The sequence below is a fragment of the Coregonus lavaretus genome, assembly GCF_964263955.1.
Source record: "Coregonus lavaretus genome assembly, chromosome: 17".
Lineage (NCBI taxonomy): Eukaryota > Metazoa > Chordata > Actinopteri > Salmoniformes > Salmonidae > Coregonus > Coregonus lavaretus.
Genome location: NC_140004.1, coordinates 42,418,326 through 42,433,054, shown reverse-complemented (window position 1 = coordinate 42,433,054; position 14,729 = coordinate 42,418,326). Strand labels below are relative to the sequence as shown.

The 14,729-nt window shown below is 45.7% G+C and overlaps 1 protein-coding gene across 1 annotated transcript in view; it reads left to right on the top strand.

Moving 5' to 3' along the window:
• The first annotated feature begins 4,845 nt into the window (after positions 1-4,845).
• The window catches only part of susd2 (sushi domain containing 2), a 47,747-nt gene continuing 37,863 nt past the window's right edge, over positions 4,846-14,729 (top strand). Inside the window, 2 exon segments of the mRNA XM_084180611.1 lie at positions 4,846-5,707; positions 7,684-7,888. Of these exon segments, the coding sequence (XP_084036737.1) occupies positions 5,566-5,707; positions 7,684-7,888 (347 nt within the window). The 5' untranslated portion in view covers positions 4,846-5,565.

Sequence of the window (14,729 nt, the reverse complement as noted above, 5' to 3'; positions counted from 1 at the left end):
CATTGCTTGCTCTCTGGGGTTTTAGGCTGGGTATCTGTAAAGTACTTTGTGACAAATTGTCAGTGTGGCTGTAGGTGGGTGTGGTGGTGGAATCAGGCGCAGGACGCAGAAGCACAGTCCAAAGACTTTAGTGAAAATCACAAGGGAAACGCACCAACTAGCCCGAAGGCGAAACTCCGCACGCAGGCGAGAAACAAAACGGGCGCACTACACAGGTGCGCCAAAACGCTCCAACACAGTGGAGAACAGCTCAACCGAGCAATACAATAATTACGTCCAGCAACGCACGACAGAGAAAACAATCACACACAACAATTGACAAACACAACGAGAACTTATAGGACACTAATTACACTAAACGATAACAGGTGTAACAACAATCAGACAAAAGCAAACGAACATAGAAACATGCAACGGTGGCAGCTAGTATTCCGGAGACGACGAACGCCGAAGCCTGCCCGAGCAAGGAAGAGAGGCAGCCTCGGCCGAAACCGTGACAGTACCCCCCCCTTGACGCGCGGCTCCAGACGTGCGCCGACTCCGGCCTCGGGGACGACCAGGAGGACGCGGAGCAGGGTGCGTCGGGTGCCCACGATGGAATTCCGTCAGGAGAGACGGGTCTAAAATGTCTCTCCTCGGCACCCAGCACCGTTCCTCCGGGCCGTACCCCTCCCACTCCACTAGATATTGGAGACCCCCCATCCGACGTCTCGAATCCAAGATGGACCGCACGGAGTACGCCGGTGCCCCCTCGATGTCCAATGGGGGCGGAGGAGTCTCCAAGATCTCACTTTCTTGGAGTGGGCCAGCTACCACCGGCCTGAGAAGAGACACATGGAACGAGGGGTTAATACTTTTATACTCAACAGGCAGTTGTAATTTGTAACACACCTTGTTCAATCTTCTCAGGACTTTAAATGGCCCTACAAACCGCCGACCCAGTTTCCGGCAGGGCAGGCGGAGGGGTAGGTTTCTGGTAGAGAGCCAGACTCGATCACCAGGTGCGTACACCGGTCCCTCACTGCGGTGGAGATCGGCGCTCGCCTTATGACGACGGAGGGCCCGCTGCAGGTGGACGTGTGCAGCGTTCCATGTTTCCTCCGAGCGCCGCACCCACTCATCCACCGCAGGAGCCTCGATCTGGCTCTGCTGCCAAGGTGCCAGAACCGGCTGGTAACCTAACACACATTGAAAAGGGGTTAGGTTAGTGGAGGAATGGCGTAGGGAATTCTGGGCCATTTCGGCCCAGGGAACGTACCTTGCCCACTCCTCCGGCCGGTCCTGGCAGTATGTTCTGAGAAACCTACCCACATCCTGGTTCACACGTTCCACCTGCCCATTACTCTCCGGGTGGTAACCCGAGGTGAGGCTCACCGAGACCCCCAACCGCTCCATAAAAGCTCTCCAGACTCTGGAGGTAAATTGGGGACCTCGATCAGACACGATATCCTCGGGTACCCCGTAGTGCCGGAACACATGGGTGAATAGTGCTTCGGCCGTTTGCAGGGCAGTAGGAAGGCCCGGCATAGGGAGCAAACGACAGGCCTTAGAAAACCGGTCCACAACGACCAGTATAGTGGTATTCCCCTGTGAAGGAGGAAGGTCAGTGAGGAAATCCACCGAGAGGTGAGACCATGGTCGTTGTGGAACGGGCAGGGGTAGTAACTTACCCCTAGGCAGATGTCTAGGCGCCTTACACTGGGCGCACACCGAGCAGGAGGAAACATAAACCCTCACATCCCTGGCCAACGTGGGCCACCAGTACTTGGCACTAAGACAGTGCACTGTCCGGCCGATACCAGGGTGTCCGGAGGAGGGTGACGTGTGAGCCCAATAGATCAATCGATCCCGAACCTCGAGCGGAACGTACTTCTGACCCTCCGGGCATTGAGGTGGACTAGGGTCGGTGCGTAACGCCCGCTCGAGTTCAGCATCGACCTCCCACACTACCGGTACCACCAGACACGACTCCGGCAGTATGGGCGTGGGCTCCACGGACCTCTCCTCCGTGTCATACCGCCGAGACAGTGCATCTGCCTTACCGTTCTGTGACCCTGGGATGTACGTGATCTTAAATGTGAACCGGGTCAAAAACATATTCCACCTCGCCTGGCGAGGGTTCAGCCTCCTCGCTGCCCGGATGTACTCCAGGTTACGGTGGTCCGTCAAAATGAGGAAAGGGTGTTGAGCCCCCTCAAGCCAGTGCCTCCACACCTTTAGGGCCTGTACCACGGCTAACAGCTCCCTGTCCCCTACGTCATAATTTCGCTCCGCCGGACTGAGCTTCTTGGAATAAAAAGCACAGGGGCGGAGTTTAGGTGGCGCGCCGGACCGTTGCGAAAGCACGGCTCCTATACCGGCCTCTGACGCGTCCACCTCTACCTGAAATGGTAAAGAGGGATCCGGATGCGCCAGCACCGGGGCCGAGGTAAACAGGTCCTTCAGCCTCCCAAACGCCCTGTCCGCCTCGGCTGACCACTGCAGACGCACCGGACCCCCCTTCAAAAGAGACGTTATGGGAGCTGCCACCTGTCCAAAACCCCGAATAAACCTCCGGTAGTAATTCGCAAACCCCAAAAACTGCTGCACCTCCTTCACAGTGGTTGGCGTTTGCCAATTACGCACGGCTGACACCCGGTCTACCTCCATCTTCACCCCTGACGCAGACAACTGATACCCCAAAAAGGAGACTGACTCCTGGAAAAACAGACACTTCTCTGCCTTGACATACAGGTCGTGCTCCAACAGCCTCCGCAACACTCGGCGCACCAGGGCCACATGCTCGACTCGGGTAGGCGAGTACACGAGAATGTCATCTATGTACACGACCACCCCCTGCCCCTGCATGTCCCTGAAGATCTCATCCACGAATGATTGGAAAACTGAAGGAGCGTTCATCAACCCGTATGGCATGACAAGATACTCGTAATGGCCCGAGGTGGTACTAAAGGCTGTCTTCCATTCATCGCCCTCCCTAATGCGCACCAAGTTGTACGCGCTCCTGAGATCTAATTTAGTGAAGAAACGCGCCCCGTGCAATGACTCCGTCATGGTCGCAATCAGCGGGAGTGGATAACTGTACTTCACCGTAATCTGATTGAGACCACGGTAATCAATGCACGGGCGTAACCCACCATCCTTTTTCTTCACAAAAAAGAAACTAGAGGACGCAGGGGAAGTGGAGGGCCGTATGTATCCTTGTCTCAGAGATTCGTCTATGTAAGTCTCCATAGCTCTCTTCTCCTCCTGAGACAGAGGATACACATGGCTCCGTGGGAGCGCAGCTCCTGCCTGGAGGTCTATCGCACAATCTCCCTGCCTATGGGGAGGCAACTGTGTCGCCCTCGACTTACTGAACACAATAGCCAAATCCCCATACTCAGGGGGAACGTGCAATGCGGGCACCTGGTTTGGACTCTCCACCGAGGTAGCCCCTACGGAAACGCCTAAACATCGACCCACACACTGGGCAGACCACTCCATCAGAGCCCTCTCCTGCCACGAAATAGATGGGTTATGGGTACTCAACCAGGGCATGCCCAGCACCACCAGATACGCAGGCGAGTCAATCAGAAATAGCTGGATCATCTCCTGATGACCCCCCTGCGCACACATCCTAAGTGGCGCCGTGACCTCCCTGATCAAGCCCGCACCCAACGGACGGCTATCTAGGGCATGAACGGGGAAGGGGACGTCAACAGGGAGAAGGGGAATCCCTAATTTTAAACAAAATTTGTCGGGGCTGGTGTTTCTGCTGCTCCTGTAGTAAGGGGACCTAATGTCGGGGCTGGTGTTTCTGCTGGTCCTGTAGTAAGGGGACCTAATGTCGGGGCTGGTGTTTCTGCTGGTCCTGTAGTAAGTGGACCTAATGTCGGGGCTGGTGTTTCTGCTGGTCCTGTAGTAAGGGGACCTAATGTCGGGGCTGGTGTTTCTGCTGCTCCTGTAGTAAGGGGACCTAATGTCGGGGCTGGTGTTTCTGCTGGTCCTGTAGTAAGGGGACCTAATGTCGGGGCTGGTGTTTCTGCTGCTCCTGTAGTAAGGGGACCTAATGTCGGGGCTGGTGTTTCTGCTGGTCCTGTAGTAAGGGGACCTAATGTCGGAGCTGGTGTTTCTGCTGCTCCTGTAGTAAGGGGACCTAATGTCGGGGCTGGTGTTTCTGCTGGTCCTGTAGTAAGGGGACCTAATGTCGGGGCTGGTGTTTCTGCTGCTCCTGTAGTAAGGGGACCTAATGTCAGGGCTGGTGTTTCTGCTGGTCCTGTAGTAAGGGGACCTAATGTCGGGGCTGGTGTTTCTGCTGGTCCTGTAGTAAGGGGACCTAATGTCGGGGCTGGTGTTTCTGCTGGTCCTGTAGTAAGGGGACCTAATGTCGGGGCTGGTGTTTCTGCTGGTCCTGGCATGGTTTGGAGGCCTGTTCACAAATCTTTGATAATAAATAAAGTTGACTTCATAGTTTTTATTGGTAAGGTTATCAACACGACTCGGGTTGTGGAAAGCAGAAATGCCAGGTTGAAGGTTATTGTGGAGACTGCAAAAGAGATATTGGGGGTAACAGATTTTACTGTTGAAATGGTTGTTGACATGCTAAACAATCCTAAGGGTGGAGTGTTTCAGCATTACATAGATCAAGTTTAACGGGGGAGGTGGGTTTTGGGGGAGGGTGTGGTAGAAGTTGGTAGGGATTTATTAGGTTTTTATTTTATTTTCATGGTAGTACAGAATTGGGAGAAACCTGATCGATCGTACATTCCAGCACAGTAGGTGGCGGCATGCACTTAAACGATTGTTTGCGGACCGTTATGACATCATAGAAGAAGAAGAAGGCTAATTTGAATTTCTTATATTCGCTTGTGTAGCTGCCTTACCAGTGATGAGAACTGTTTTGCCATCCAGTCTTTTCAAGTCCGTGCAATACCTCCTCTTTTTCATCCATTTCAAAAACAAAAAGGAAACTAATGAAGCGATAATCGTCTACCAAAGATACATTTCCGTAAACTACAGTAGCTGGTTAGCGACATAAATGGACTGAAAACGGTCTAGCAAGCTCTAGCATTCTGTTCGGAGACATCATCATGCACGACGAGAAATCCATGACTCGTCTTAGCGACAGCCAATAACGAAATCCCAACCAAATAATAATAGAAAACGGCTAAAATAACTTATTTCAATATATCTTGAGAGCCAACAGGCTAACCTGCTAGCTTACAGGGGCTGTAAAATGTGCAATTGCGCATGCGTGGAAACCGTGCCTTTTCGCTTATTAGCACGAGACCGTTGAAAGCGCTACAATGTTGCAGGAAAAACGTATAAAGTTATCGAACTGTAATTCGAAGGCTATTTAATCTATTTAAATATGACTTATATTTACCTTTTTTGCAACCTTTTATTCTCTAAAATAGCAACAAGTTACACTGCAGCGCGATACACTTCTCTACTAGAAGTAAACATGTGTCAGTGCCATATTCTGTTAAAGAATAACAGTGCGTGACACACTTGCCTGGAGCCAAATATTAATTATCGGAAAGACCTTTGTTACTTTTAGAACACCGCAAATGCAGGTCTTTCTGAATGCCACATCGTCATAACAGTGTGCTGATAAAAATGAATAGACAGGGAAAGAATGTAGAACAGCTGTCTACTATGAGGTTCAAGTGGAGACAGAGCGTCTTGCTCTTAGCAGTGATACTTGGATGCATTTCCGAAATAACTGGTAAGTTACCATTCTTCAAGTTAAATATGTATATAAAAGTTTAAGAAGAAATTTAATTCTGTCAAGTAGATACATTATTACTGGGTTAAAAGCTCTTAACACGCAAGTACAGAGTCCCAACAAAACTTGATTGTCAATAACAGTTGTGAACGTGAGATTGACGAATGTATTTCTAAACAGTAGATTCATTACCAGAGAACTATACGTATTAATGTTCAGGAGATAACATAACTACTTCTTGAACAGTATCAGATAGGGCTAATCGATTTGATTGTCCTACTATTGTATTATTTTGCATATGAAAACTGCTTATAAATATTTACTTGGCCTAGTGTTTATTTTCCATTAAAATCCCTTTTATTAATTTTTTTACATACTGTAGGCTACTGCATATAATTAACTAGTACACAAACATATTATTTATAATGACCTGAAAATATACTGAACAAAAATATACGCAAGGAAGGATAAACGCAACTGTAAATAAACGCAACATGCAACAATTTCAAAGAATTTGCTGAGTTAAAGTTCATATGAGGAACTCAGTCAGTTGAAATAAATTCATTAGGCCCTAATCTATGGATTTCACATGACTGGGAATACAGATATGCATCTGTTGATCACAGATACCTTTTAAAAAATGGCCCTCACAATGGGCCTCAGGATCTCGTCACAATATTTCTGTGCATTCAAATTGCCACCGATAAAATGCAATTGTGTTCGTTCTCCATAGCTTATGCCTGCCCATACCATAACTCCACCGCCACCATGGCACACTCTGTTCACAACGTTGACATCAGCAAACCCCTCTCCCACACAACTCCATACACGTGTTCTGCGGTTGTGAGGCCAGTTGGACCTACTGCCAAATTCTCTAAAATGACGTTGGAGGCGGCTTATGGTAGAGAAATTAACATTAAATTCTCTGGCAACAGCTCTGGTGGACATTCCAATTGCACGCTCCCTCTATTTGAGACATCTGTGGCATTGTTGTGTGACAAAACTGCACATTTTAGAGTGGCCTTTTATTGTCCCCAGCACAAGGTGCACCTGTTTTAATGATCATGCTGTTTAAGTTGAGGAGAGACTGACTGCATCACTTCTTCATTTTATAAGAAACATTAATGTGTTGAAAATCCCAAATTGTTTGCATAGTCAACTTACACACAGCTCTGACACACCCACTTACCCCACCAGACATGCCACCAGGGGTCTTTTCACAGTCCCCAAATCCAGAACAAATTCAAGAAAGCGTACAGTATTATATAGAGCCATTATTGCATGGAACTCCGTTCCATCTCATATTGCTCAAATAAAGAGCAAACCTGGTTTCAAAAAGCAGGTAAAGCAACACCTCACGTCACAACGCCTCTCCCCTATTTGACCTAGGTAGTTTGTGTGTATGTATTGATATGTAGGCTACGTGTGCCTTTAAAATGTATGTAGTTTCTTTCCTTGAGCTGTTCTTGTCTATTCATGTTCTCTATTATGTCATTTTTCATGTTTTGTGTGGACCCCAGGAAGAGTAGCTGCTGCTTTTGCAACAGCTAATGGGGATCCTAATAAAATACCAAATCAGCTTCTTGATATGCCACACCTGTCAGGTGGATGGATTATCTTGGCAAAGGAGAACTGCTCACTAACAGGGATGTAAACAAATTAATGCACAACATTTTATAGAAATAAGCTTTTTGTGCGTCCGGAAAATTTCTGGGATCTTTTATTTCAGCTCATGAAACACTTTACATGTTGTGTTTATATTTTTGTTCAGTGTAGTTTATACATTTCATTTGCTTATAAGAAATCACGCAGCTGACCAAATTACGTGAAATTTTAGTTCTGTGTTAACCGAGATTAATACGATTCAGATACCAACTACTGTAATTGTTACCATAGTATTGTATGTTAAAAAAACAAACAAGTTAAAACAAAATAGTTATCTTTTGAGTAAGATAAGAAGATGTATCTTTCTTCAGGTCAATCATGTGAGGGACAGTGTGGTGAAACATGGGAGACGTGTTCATGCCATGCTACATGTGTGTCCCTACTGAGCTGCTGTGGAGATTACAGGCAGTACTGTCTCCAGATCTCCCCGTACTCAGGGACCATGATGGGTGGAAGTGTCTTCTCTATTCTCAATGCCACCTTCTATCCAAGCAAGCAAGAGCAGCTCACCTGCAGGTAGGTGTGGGTCACGCACACACACACACACACACACACACACACACACACACACACACACACATTCTCTCTTACACAACAACAGAGCGGTCTGGTCATGAGATAACTGTGGGAGGTAAACATCTATGTAGCGTCTAGCTGTAGTGACCTTTGTAACACATATTGACACGTTTGAGATATGTCATGGGTTAACCCTGGACTATCATGGGTTAACCCTGGGCTCTTAAATCCTTAACTCAACTCTGTGGTTGGACCCTATAAAGTCAATATCTTGAAAGATACCAATTAGTTTAGTGTGTAAACAGCTTATCCTACCCAACTCCTAACTGTAACCGTTAGTATGAAGTGACAACTGACCTTACTTTAAATCAGTTTCTACCAGGGGGAACCTCATCCTTCCTTACTGTAAATCAGTTTCTACCAGGGGCAACATCATCCTTCCTTACTGTAAATCAGTTTCTACCAGGAGCAACCTCATCTTTCCTTACTGTAAATCAGTTTCTACCAGGGGGAACCTCATCCTTCCTTACTGTAAATCAGTTTCTACCAGGGGCAACATCATCCTTCCTTACTGTAAATCAGTTTCTACCAGGAGCAACCTCATCTTTCCTTACTGTAAATCAGTTTCTACCATGGGCAACCTCATCCTCCTTTACTGTAAATCAGTTTCTACCATGGGCAACCTCATCCTTCTTTACTGTAAATCAGTTTCTACCAGGGGCAACCTCATCCTTCCTTACTGTAAATCAGTTTCTACCAGGGGCAACTTCATCCTTCCTTACTGTAAATCAGTTTCTTTCCAGGGGCAACCTCATCCTTCCTTACTGTAAATCAGTTTCTACCAGGGGCAACCTCACCTTCCTTACTGTAAATCAGTTTCTTCCAGGGGCAACTTCATCCCTTCCTTACTGTAAATCAGTTTCTACCATGGGAAACTTCATCCCTTCCTTACTGTAAATCAGTTTCTACCAGGAGCAACCTCATCTTTCCTTACTGTAAATCAGTTTCTACCATGGGCAACCTCATCCTTCTTTACTGTAAATCAGTTTCTACCATGGGCAACCTCATCCTTCTTTACTGTAAATCAGTTTCTACCAGGGGCAACTTCATCCTTCCTTACTGTAAATCAGTTTCTTTCCAGGGGCAACCTCACCTTCCTTACTGTAAATCAGTTTCTACCATGGGCAACCTGTTAAGTGAATTATTTAACAAACTATTTTAGTGTCTCTGTGCGTCTCCCAAAAGGTTGTAAGTTTTTTGGGATTTAAGTAACGCCCAGAGTCCCGGTCTGCATGGTCAGAGATATTTATTCATTGAGAATTCTGCCATCACAATTTCAGAGTCCATCTTTTATACTCATACGTCATACAAAAAGAAATCCCTTCCCTCTGTAGGCGGGCTGTAGTTTTCCACTCTAAAACTGCTCTACTGACCTTCAGTTCACACACACACACATATACACACATGCATACACACATACATACACACACACACACACACATATCCTACTCCCTGCTTTACTCAGTTATTGCCGTTCTCACAATATTCTGCACCATGTTTTCATAAGTTTCTCCCCTCCCTAAATTGGGAGGCCTCTTTATCTTAGTTTCTCAGTTGTCTTTGTTGTCTGGCCTGACTCTTACTCACATTGCTAAATAATGGCTCAATGCCATAGCCTTTACTGGTCCTACACTCACACATTATACACAGTTTCAGGGTGTAATAATTAGTCATTAATAATTAATCTATCAATTCCACCCTTTGACTAAATATTACACACATACAAAATATATGTTGTTATAGAAATGAATCACACTCATTGAAGTATATAAGTTGGTTTGCATATTAAAACATTACAGGTTCATCAGGGTTACCCCATGATTAAAAGCATAACGTTACTTTTTAGCAATGGTAACTAGTACATCATACTTAAAACGAGACTTTAATACACAAAAGATCATTACAATAACTTTTAAACTAGAGATTTATAGTTCTAGGAAAACATCCAGTCTCAAATTATCTGGATCGTCGTCGTCCTCCACCAAGCCTGGTAGGTCATATCCTTCAGTCGGAGTCCGGGATTGGGCCGTATCTCACCATCTGTTGGGAAACTGCCTTGCTCACCAACCCTCAGACACAGGGAATAAGACAACATCCACAAAGAACAAGTATACTCATAGAAGCTATAACTTCACCCAGAATAGTTACAACAATAGTTTTCCATTTACCAAATATGTTATCAAACTAACCGTTTAGGGAGCTATCAATACCAGAGTTCTCAGCCAGTTCGTTCGCCAGCGTGGTGAGTCCCTGAAGCGCTTTGGTCACGGACCCGTCCGGTGCTGTATTGTTTGGGGATGAAAGTACAGCACATAGATCCAAACAGAACACAAACCCCGTCCCGCTCAGCCAAAAGCATATCTAAAGCTGTTCTATTCTGCCATGTCATTAAGCTAGTTGCCGCTGTCTGCTCAGCTAATCCCTTTATTGCATCACAAGTGTGGTTTATAAATCTTTGCTGGTTATAGTAAACATAATTCATCCAATCTACGTTTTTATTAATTGTTGACCACCAGAAAATACTTGATTCAAACCCAGCTGCGATCTGATTCCTAGCTTTGAATTGTTCTGGAACCCCTCGAGGTACTCCTATCCCATCAATATATATATATCCTTTCATCAAAGGATCCCGGGAGGAGGTTCTACTTTCTACGTGACAACTCACCAGTCTCTGACACGTTTGATTGTTTGCGTATGTAGGTGAGTTCACAATCAGTTATCACCACACAACCATCAGATGTCAATACGGGCCTGGTTTTGGTTCCTAAAATCCTCTGGCTGCAACAAAGAGGAGAGATTAGTCATGGTCTCTTTAGGTGTGACATTCTCTGTGTGGGAGCAGGAGCTAAGATGCCTTACCCTGTATCCTATCTTATTAGTCATAGAAAAACAATAAGAATCCCCTGTGACTTCAAACTGAGGCAACCCAGGTCGGGATGACTTTGTTATGGGGGGTACAGATAGTGCAAGTTACTACAAGACTCTTTCACCACATTCCCAGGTGGCTTGCATGGAACCTGACAGAGAGTTAAAGCCTGTCAAGGGGAACGGAGTAGTTGTTAACCTTGGTTTGGCTGTCCTACAGGCATAACAGTCCTCTTTAGACTGTATACTGAATCCATTCCAACCACAGGTTAAAATCTATTTACTCCGTCTCCATCTGTACTACTTCCTTCAGGTCTATAGTTTGCACTGTCTCACTACCTCCCTCAGAGAGGTTTACTCTATAGGGTGCCCCAGTTGAAGAAGATATCTCACTTGTCAGGTCTGTAATCTGTTTTAGCATAATTCAGACTTTCAGACAGTACCTACCCTCATATGGGTCGCACTGCCATTTCTGATAATTCCCTACTTTCACAATACTACACCTGTCCCTAAACTGTGTATGGAGATTGACATATCCCCCCCCCCGCTTGGTATAAGCAACTACATAGTCCCAGGATGTACATGGTGACATACATATGGTGATGTCCTTCCCTAAAGTCCCTAGTATTTCCCCTTTCCCTACGTCTAGCTGTCTCCTATGCCTTTTCAACTTGTGTTAGGTTAACTACCACTTCTGGCTGAAACAGGAGGGTCCATGTGTGTTAGGAATATGGCCCCCACAATCAGACAGCTACCTACCGTCGGGAGACCTGTGAATCCCCACCCTTGCCCTGAGAACATGTCAGATGCCAGAGGCCAACCCATTGCTTCACCTTCTACCGAACTCACACAGGGATGATCAGACAGGGTAAGGGAATCTTCGTTAAGGAGCCAACCCCCGGACCCTTGTGGTTATCGGATCTTTCTCCTAACTCTGTGTTTGTTCGTCAGGTGTAGCTGGTTTTGCCTTTTTACAGTGTGTGACATGCACCCAGATGGATCTCTCAGCTGTTCTGCTGGCAAAGGCAGTACTTGGTAGGGCCCTTCCCGCCAGGCCTGCTTCAGTCTCCTGGTTAGATAGAGTGGGTCACCTTCTCCTTTAATTCACCTGTGGGGGCACAAAACCTCTGACATACAGGTGTGGTTAATAAACGACCTTCTCACGTGTTCTGCTAGGGTGCTCTCTAGTTCTATGTCTGCCTGTCTGGTTCTGCCAACTGTGGCATTCTGTAAGGTCTTCCAAACACTTTCTCAAAGGGGGATAACCCATTTTATCTGGGGTTACTCTAAATTTCTTCCCTTCACTCCGTGATAACACTATAAAATCCATTTCCAATTGCTGGAAAGGGTACTTAGCCGGAGGATACTCACCCTGAGGTGCCCTTTGTCTGCCCTGGTGATTAGTTTGAGCACAGATAACACATATTTTTAAAAAAAAATAATTAGTAATCCCATGTGCAACAAAGTGTTGTCTAATCTGTTCTACCATCCATCCCTCCTTTTGACACATGTCACTGCCCATGTGTCAATATTATCACCTACCTAACAATCACTTAGGTAATATTGGTAATTTATCATCCAATTGCCATCCCTTATTTTTATTTATTGGTAAAATAAACTATCTTAAAGTCCTCCTCTCATGCCTTTAGAATTTACCAGTGTGGATGATTAATTAACACCAGAAAGTTAAAACAGAGTTCAGAGGCAATTGAAATTCCATCCCATAGTATACCAAACATTACCATTATTCTAAATATTTAATAAATGTTACTTATCCCAAGTGTTCATTAATCCTCATGACATTCATTCTCATAAGAAATCATATATACCCCAAACTCAGCAAAAACCTAAAAAACTCCATAAAATTCACTGTGTGCTCCTCTAAGACCTATCACCCTTGACCTGCTGAAAACCCCCCAAAATTGAAACAACAAGGCTTTATAAACATCATACTAGGTGTGTTGTTTTTTATTTGAAAACCCCAATTAAAAAACAACAACCAAACAGCCAGGTCATGAGGACTCCTGATTTCTCTCTTCCCCTTCTGCCTACAGTTTCTTAACTGGTGCCCTTTCCTTGCACAGTAACTACACGGTTCCTCACATTCTCTAGCAAAATGTCCCGTTTTGTCACAATTGTAACACTTCCACTCACTCCTGTCTCCACTATTACCATTTCCTTCTTGTCTGTCTTTGCTACCGTAACCTCTCTTCTCTCCTAGCTATTGACTAATAGTCTCACTGTCTCTAATTCAACACAAAACCCCATCATCCAATGTACTCCCAGCAGAACTGGAAAAAAAACAAAACAGACTGTGATTTCCAGGACACTGCACCTTTGTTTCTGGCCTCACTATCTCCCCGGGAATTGGCCCTCCCTCAAGGTCCCTCCCAATCTGCTCTTGGTAAACTGCAAACCTTTTATTGCTTCTGGTTTCATAGGGTATTGCTTCTGATATAGCCTATGATTAGATTTGGGTATCACCTGTACTGGAATTACCCCTTTTATTAATCCTACGTCTGCTGGACCCTGGGACCACAAATGCTCTGGAACTTCTTTTAAGTCTGACTCCTGTTGTTCTGTCAACAGGTATTCCTCTCCTCAGCATCTGCTATTCTCATCTAAATGTACTATCTGTGGATGGGCTGTGTTGATCGCCACTCACAATATTGACCCAATCAGTGATCCTCTTGCCCTTGGATACCCACTGGCCCATGTCTTTCCAGTCCTCTGCTGGCTCCTTTGCTAGGGACACATGTGGGCTCCATATTTCCCTGAACAGTCTCTGACTTTGGGGCCCTATTTCCACCTCCACTACTGCGTGGGTGTTGTCATAGTAAAACCATTTCAAGGCTATAGTCCTTTCTGTGGTTTTAAACAGAGCTTCCTCATATTCTTTACTAGGGACAGAGTGTGTATTATACCACAGAGTACAATGTAAGTCATCCTCAGTCATTTTAGGTGAGTCAGGTACTAGGGTTTTAGTCAAGTCTACTAAGGTCTTTGGTATGTCTGAGTTACCTCCCCTCAACAGGTCCTGGCTATACCAATAACATGGTTCCCCTTCACCACTTACAACCATATTATCCTTTATCACATGAGCCTGCATTCCCCTCACTGTCGGTCTTACTTCTATGTTTAACTGCGTCATCTCATCTCTTCCCAATAGATTAACAGGACATTGTACTGAAATCAGTACAGGCAGAGTAGCTTCACTCCCTGTCTTTACATGTTTCAGTGTTACTGGTGCAGACAGCTGTTCAATACCTTTATGACCAGAGGCTGATCGCACTATAATTTTTTCTCCATTAATGTCAATTCCCTCTGGTGCATTATCTTTACAAATACAGGTTCGGTCTGCCCCAGTATCACAGAGAAATGTTATCTTTTTACCCATTACTGTCAATGTTAGGTATGGTTTCTGTTCCTGTTGTAATGCCAAATCTACAAGAGACAGATCAAACACCTCCAGTTCTCTCTCCTGCTTCTCCTTTTCTCTCCTGTCTGACTTTCTCTGCCCTTGTCCTGTACTTCCTCTATCTCTGGCTCTTCCTCACCTTCATCTTCCCTTCCTCCTCCAGCCCCTTCTTCCTCATAGGGAGGTGGGGCCGGTTGGGGGCAACATTATTCCCCTGCACTCTCCTTCTCCTCCCTACGTATTCATCATCTGGATTTTCTCTCCATGCCTGGTCTGCCAAGTTTGGATATAACCTTTCTGCCCTCTGCTCTGGGGGAGGCACGGAGACCTCAACCTTCACTTCTCTTTTCTTCCTGCCTTATCTCCTCTCTCTCCTAAGTTTCTAGTTCTACCCGCCATCTCTCCCAGAGTGGCAATTAGTTACTCTGCATCTTCCTCTTCTTTCTTGGCTCTGTCCTGTCTGTTATTCTGCTCATGATGGATTGCATGTCTCTCTGA